We start from the raw sequence: 8100 nt of genomic DNA, 5'->3' as shown, positions 1-8100 counted from the left end.
CCAAACCCCCTCTCCACCACCCCAACACTTCTATCACACAGACCCCCTCTCCACCACCCCAACACTTCTATCACACAGACCCCCTCTCCTCCACCCCAACATTTCTATCACACAAACCCCCTCTCCTCCACCCCATACTTCTATCACACAAACCCCCTCTCCTCCACCCCATACTTCTATCACACAAACCCCCTCTCCACCACCCACGAATAAACACTCACCACATTTATTATACTTAATCATCCTGATTTAACTTCCAACCCCCCTCTATTTAACTCCCCCCCTCATATTTATTATATACTCATCACTATAATCATCTACTCTCTCTTCTCCTCCCAACCACACCCACACCCATCACCCCACCCTTCTATTTACTCCCCTTCCCTCTCTAATACTATCCGTTATTCCATTCAACCCCTCTCCAATTAATTACCGTTATTCCATTCAATTCCCTCTCCTTCTCTTAATATTCCCATATTATACTTCTCTCATATCAATAACTGTATAAATTTACACTTTCTATATCTACCAGAATATATCATTCAATATTCTCACAATACATAATTTTTATATTAACCGTTAATTTTTATACACATAATTTTTACACCGCACCTCATACTACTCTTTAATACCACCATTCATTTACTACATTAACACTCTTAATAACATCGTTTATTTACTCTAATAAAATCCTTATTCACAACACTAATACTATCTAATGACATCCTTAATACACCATAGCATTATTTATTTACTCTAATAACATTATTTATTTACTCCAATAACATCCTTATTTTACTACATTAACACGCACCCATCAAGATCCCCGTCTCTAATACATTCTCATAACATCATTTATTTACTCTAATAACATTATTTATTTACTCCAATAACATCCTTATTTTACTACATTAACACGCACCCGTCAAGATTCCCGTCTCTAATGACATCCTTAATACACCATAACATCGTTTATTTACTCTAATAACATCCTTAACACACCATAACATCGTTTATTTACTCCAATAACATCCGTAATACATTCTCATAACTTCATTTATTCACTCTAATATCATCCTTAACACACCCTCATAACATTATTTATTTACTCCAATAACATCCTTATCTTACTACATTAACACGCACCCGTCAAGATTCCCGTCTCTAATACATTCTCATAACATTATTTATTTACTCCAATAACATTATTTATTTACTCCAATAACATCATTTATTTACTCTAATAACATCCTTATTTTACTACATTAACACACATTCATCAAGATCCCCGTCTCTAATACATTCTCATAACATCATTTATTTACTCTAATATCATTATTTATTTACTCCAATAACATCGCTTATTTTACTACATTAACACTCTTTAATAACATCGTTTATTTACTCTAACAACATCCTTATTCACAACACTAATACTAGCTAACAACATCCTTAATACACCATAACATCGTTTATTTACTCTAATATCATTATTTATTTACTCCAATAACATCGCTTATTTACTCTAACAACATCATTAATACATTCTCATAACTTCATTTATTCACTCTAATGACATTATTAATACACCATAACTTCCTTTATTTACTCTAAAAACATCCGTAATACACCCTCATAACTTCCTTTATTTACTCTAACAACATCCTTAATACACAATAACATCCTTAATACACCACAACATCACTTATTTACTCCTTCACGACTCCAATACTACACACATCCAATCCCTTCCTCCTAACAGAGCACCCGATCTACCATCTATTTTATTCAAACACCCTCCTTTATTATCTCCCCAATAACACCACCCATCAACATACACCCACTCTCTACAAACAAACAAGCCTCCACCAGACACACCCACCCATCTTATACTGATTTACTCCACCACCTCCTCTCCAATAACATTATCCTCACTTCAACCGCCAGTAACCATTCACTCCCCTTTCTCGCCACCATCCATTTTATTTACTCTTTACAATGAACAAGCCTCTACCACCAACCCTAATCTCCATTTATATCCACGAATTACATCCACCCTTTACCAATAAACAGGCCTCCACATACACACCCACCCACACCCATCCTAAACACCATCATTTATCTACTGCACCAACCATATACACTTATTTACTCTACACACAACCCATTCAAATAACCGAGACTATCAAACACCCATATTCCATCCTCGTTACACCGTTTCCTCGCTTTCATCACTCATAATAAAACGCCAGCCACTCCCTCGCTTCTCCCAACCATTCATTCTATTTACTCCACAAACATCCACTCTCAACACACCACCCTTCAATTCTAGTTACTCTTTTAAAACATTACTAAACAATCGTATGCTCCACCGTACTCCTCCTTTTATTTACTCTTCAAAAACAACACCCATCGAATCAGCTCCCAACTCTATACCACCGCCGAAGCAGACACGCTAACAGCATCGCTCCACTAATATTATTTACTCCTAGCAACAGTAAACAAACCACCACTATCAACACGCCAGCCTCCATCACTGATCCAAGGCTAACACCTCCCAGTCCCCTCCATCTGATTGAACTCCATATCGTATCCCCCGTTCTCGCTTAGCTTAAAGCACCCCGCTATCACGATATCACTAAACACACCCATAGAACTCCCCGCAGCCAGCCCCTCCTTATCGCCCTTAAATCTTCATGACACTAGTATGCTAATTAGAAAAGAAAACTTTCGACCATTTCAACCTCGTCAAAGCACCCATCCACACCCACACCGAGACCTGGCACTTAACCCCGCTATTAACTGCCGACCACCATCACTCCTCGATAAACTGCTGAAATAATCGAGCATTCCATCAAATCTGCATCTAAAACCGCTGCCGGCATCAAGCACTGACTACAGCCTTCATAAAGAACGTCAATAAATTATCATCCCCGCTGCATAAACGCCTGAAACCCTCGCCTCCTTTAATTCTCGCCGCAACAGACGCCCCCGCTGACCCAATTAAGACTAATCAATAAGAACTACCTCTCCGTCTCCACTCTAAATCACAGCATAGCAAGACCCTTTCTTTGCAGAAACACTACCAGATCAACAGATTCCACCAGCAAAACAAGAACGCACGTCCGCTGACAAATAAAGAATTAACCCTCCGTGCCCGCTGCTCTCAATCCCCACTCCAGAAACAGACTTAACCTATCCAGAAACCGTTCACTCTCAATGATAGCCTAACAAAACCACTTCTACAAAACCATTACTAGATTTAACGAGCATGCTAGCAGACTCGCACAGCATCTTTCCAGAACACTTATCTAAATGATCGCAAGAAAATCAACCGTTCTTATACTCCCTCTCTCCTCACACTCTGGAGCGACAGAGGAATCCTTATTGAAAGATGAAAGCTCCATCTAGCCATTCAATTGCAGTAAACAGCATACTATAAACAGTATCATCCCCGTTGAATCGTATCTTATATTGAATTCTCACAGTATCATCCCCGTGAAACCGTATTTTATATTGAATACCCACAACACCATCTGCTTTCTGCTCTGACACCGCTCAAGTACCGTATATTTCTCTATAATATCAAGAGACTAACTCTAAAATAACACCCGCTGCACACGGCAAGTAAACAACCAGAGCACCCCAGATCCCAGTAAATAATTGCTGCTAAAAAGCAGGACACTCCTTCCATAATCCCAACTCTTGGAGACCAGCCCCGCCTGAAGCCCAAAATACCTCCTCTCTTTTTTAAATCCAGACTCTCGCTTTTATTTTAACTGCGCTCCCTGTCTCCCCGTCCCATATCATCTCACGCCATGCAATAACCCTCCATCTATCCCCCGAATACTCCCACCACCCGACCACATCCTTCCTACCCCGGCACATTTAACCCTGCGCCTTTTGCACTTTCCCTGCTCCAACCGCCACCAGACGCTGCCAGCACAATCAACACGCCCCGTTTACCCTATGCCGCACTCTAACTCTTCAGAACAGCCCTGTCTCCTCGAAATCACAACCGTCTTTTCTCACTCTTAGACCACACGACGCTGGCTCAATATATTATCGTATTTATATAACAAAACGCACGAACCTGCTGCTCACCACATCGGTACATCCGTCTCTCTCGTCCCCCACCATAATAGCTCCCCAAGCCCATTTTAACACCCTGGTAAGCACTTACCTCAGGGCATTTGACCCCGGGAATCTGGCACTCCCTCTTCTCTGATCACCCCAAAATACGCCAGATTAACATGGCTGCCTGCTTTACCCTGTTTCCCACTCTAACTCTTCAACTCAGCCTCGTCTGCTCGAGACCATCATCGCCTCTTCCCTCAACCACACTCACAATAATATCATATATAGCTGAGCTGCACCCACACATCCTCCTTACCTCAGCACTTAGACCCCTGCGGATTTTGCGCCCATTCGGCTCCGATCAACACGAAACTCGGCCAGTAGAGTCTGCGGACCCTGTTTACCCCATCCCACACTCTAACTCAATCCACCAGACCCCCCTCCGCCATCGCCCGCTCTCTCTCAAAAGGCCGTGCATAAGCATCGATTTTTATAAAAATCATCGAATTCCTCCCTGGTTTCAATTAAGCAACCGCCAAATACCGTCGCCTGAACGATATATCCTCCTGTTAAAAACACTGCTCCAATCCAATACTCACAGACAGCCTTCCGCTCTAGTAAAGTATTTGAAACAGACCACCACCGTGCAACTTGTTCACCTGATTGACCAATAAAGTGACTAACAAAGACCTTCCAACAGAACGAATATCTCATAAGCATCGCATAAGTGACCTCCGTTTCCAGTTTTATAAACGACAGTTCTCTTGAACAGTACCAGCATCGAGACCGTCTTTCCCTCTGCCGTATTTCCTCCTCTTATTCTTAGACTGATATATTATAATAGAAAATAGCATCGTGAAATAAACAGACCAGGCCACTGACGATTACTGAGTACTATGCAACAACCGTTTCTCAACCGGCAACGATACTCTACATTCTAACATTGCACTGCCCCTCATGATTCTGCACAGAAATCGATACGTATAAATACCCACGGCTCTTTGACTCCAAATAAATGATCAAACGTAATTCAATCCCTGCAACAGTATCGTCATATAAACGTAGCTTGCACCAGTTCAACTCATTGCTACAAATGCAAATCCTCTCTGATCACTGGTAATTGAAACAGTATTCTATCAACATTGATGATAGCGCTACTCCATTTGAGCATCAAGTAATTAAATATCTCTTGTCATCATCTCAACTAGCCACCGTTTTCAATCTTGTTAAATTACTATCGCTTCTCTATCTTGGCACTTTTCTTCGAAGCAACAGACGTCTACCAGAAAGAAAACTCTTTCTAAGAATTCAATCAGATCACCTCGTCGTAACATCTAACCATTCAGGCTCAATAGGGAATGGTCCAGTATCTCGTCGTAATATATAGCAATTCGATCTTAATAGGGAATATTTACCTCAGGCATCTCGTCGTAGCGTCGAACAATTCAGCATCAGCAATAAACGGGTCTCTTCAGGCAACTCGTCGTAACATCTGACCGTTTAGTATCAAAGGGGAACGGAATACCTCGGTTATCCTGTCGTAGCATCAATAATCCAATCAAAACAACAAACTGGTTACTCTGTTATCTCGCCGTAACAATCAATTGAACTGCTCAAAATAATACCCGCATTTCTTGAACAGACTGCTCCAAGTATTGCATAGCATTCAGAGATCACCTCTAAAACACTCTCGTTGATAAAAATGAATTGAAGAATCATCCTTCAGACTGGTTCATGCATCACACTATTTCAAACGAAAAACGGGTTAGTCTCGCAATAGAACCACCATTCAGCAAACCACTCTAACAGAATTGCTGTAATATATTAGCCGCACCCGATAATTGAATAACCAGAGCACTCCTGATCGAACGAAAGACTCAGATATTCCCACAGAAGGACTCCTGGAATTTAACACAGAATGCCGGATCACATTCGGAAACTACTGCAACTTCCAACACAAACTGGCAATTACTCGCCTACTCCAGTCTAATCGATCCAATCTTCGCGCGGACCTGGATCTGGCTGCAAGCTGCCTTCCCACCGCGCGTTTGTGTGCTATCCGCCCAAACGGTCAGCAAGGCCCGGGAAAGTTATAGGTCCACACCTTATAATTATCTTTGAGATAAGTACTTTTTTGTCTCACCTGAAAAGGGAAAGCTTTCACAACAATATTTTTCAGCGATAAGATATATTCAAAGAGATCTCTAGAGACTATTATGTACACTACATAGCTCTGTTTACAGAAGCCGATACAGCTTTTCTAATAAGTCCTATCGCTTTGTAATCATAAATCCCGTCTGAGACCAGTACTTCTGAACCTTCGATTTTCGTCTGAACCTCCGTCTGAAGAAACTTCTGAACCTTCGATTTTCGTCTGAACCTCCGTCTGAAAAAACTTCTGAACCTTCGCTTTTCGTCTGAACCTCCGTCTGATGAAACTTCTGAACATTTTAATTTTTCGTCTGAACAGATCCTTTACTCGATTAACTATGACGCGCTTCCCTTTTTCTTTCGTCTGAACATTTGCTTAACAGTACGTTCGTCTGAATATCGAGAAGTTGCATTACTATGGAGAAAACGTCCTCGTGCATTTGGGTGACAGCTAATCTAGGCTGTGCCCCTTAAACAGTGCCTGGAAAGAAGAACTGATTAACCGAGGTTTCTCCGCAACGTTATACGAAACGTCATCCAGCAGGCGACCAGCAACCAGGTCAACTGAGGGGATATTCCCAAAGAACCCCCGCAACGACTTCACACACCCCTCGAACTCCAACTTGAGGTTGTCGTAGAACTCGACGAGGTAATCCCTGGAAAAATGCTTGCCCCAGACCGCACACTCATACGGTCCCATGTCCCGGACAACCTGCTCTGCATTTTGTTGAAGGTCCTTAACCACCAGCGTGTACGTAATGGTAAGCCACTTCCACGTGTCCGAAGTCTTTTCGGTGAACATTGTACTGATATCCTCCGGCTCGTTAACCGTCTGAGGGTACAACGCCGCGTACGTGGTCCATGACTTGATGGCATTCAAAAAATAACGGTACTGCGACCCACCCATGAAGTGCACCCGATCGTTCGACAGTTTGTTCGTGTCGATCGTCGCCAGCTGACAGAGACGAGTGAAGTAGCCAACGTAGCGCTTGTCTTTAATCATCTCTCTGAAGCGCAACGCAACCTGAAGCAACTCTTCGTCGCCCATGGTCTCGCCGAACAGAGACGCGGTCCGTGCAGGCCGTTCCCCTTTCTCGGCAAAACTAAACTGTTCGTAGGCGTCATCCAGGTAAAGGAAAACCATCAGATTTCGGACGTCCAAATTCAAAGTAGTGGAAGTAACCTCGCGAGGGAAAGGGCTGAATTCTCCGTTTCTGTCCCTGGAGTAAGTGGTTTTAGCAACTTTCACGCAGACCTCAGTGTAGTACCTCAGAAGAACGGTCGAGATGCGCTCGCGCTTGGTGGAGTCTTTTTCCAGGAAGTTTAGCAGCAACTGCGCGTCACAGTGAGTAAAGATCAAATTGTGCAAGCAGAGTTTCTTTCGGTAGAACCCAACCTCACGGTCGGTGGTGATAGGGATGAAATCTTTGGTGGTGTCGATTTCTATGGCACCCTCGGCCCCGGCATAGAACAGGTACTTGACCTTCTTGTGCATTGTGCGATAACGGATGACCGCCATTTCCATGGCCTGTGCCTTCTCTTGACCTCTGTCAATTTGGTAGCCAGATTCAGTTTTAATAACCCGAATCTTCTCGCATTCCATGTACTGAAACAGTTTAGTCGAAGAGCAGGACATAAGATCAGAGGAGCTATATTTGGTGTACAGATCGTCTAGGTCTATAATTTTGAGTTTTTTGAGCACGTCTGCCTCTTCTTTGCGCATATATCTGTCTTTGGGAAGACCAGAACGCAACACCTTAGAGCCATCCTTGTTGATGAAAATGAGATATACGTTGCTGACAATGTAGCGATCCGAGACATCAATCATATCAGGATAGGAGGCAGATTGAGGAGTAACGGCCTGCTGTGACG

The 8100-nt window shown here is 42.8% G+C and overlaps 1 protein-coding gene across 1 annotated transcript; it reads right to left on the bottom strand.

Annotated features, from left to right (window-relative positions):
- Window positions 1–6679: 6679 nt before the first annotated feature.
- Window positions 6680–8056, bottom strand: KNAG0I03090 (uncharacterized protein; the record flags this gene model as incomplete). The annotated part of the gene is made up of 1 exon (XM_022609998.1): window positions 6680–8056. The coding sequence occupies one exon, from the start codon at window positions 8054–8056 to the stop codon at window positions 6680–6682; it is 1377 nt and encodes a 458-aa protein (XP_022466338.1).
- Between the last annotated feature and the right edge of the window lie 44 nt (window positions 8057–8100).

Source organism: Huiozyma naganishii, chromosome 9 (genome assembly GCF_000348985.1).
Source record: "Huiozyma naganishii CBS 8797 chromosome 9, complete genome".
NCBI lineage: Eukaryota > Fungi > Ascomycota > Saccharomycetes > Saccharomycetales > Saccharomycetaceae > Huiozyma > Huiozyma naganishii.
This window is presented reverse-complemented; position numbering and strand designations above follow the sequence as displayed.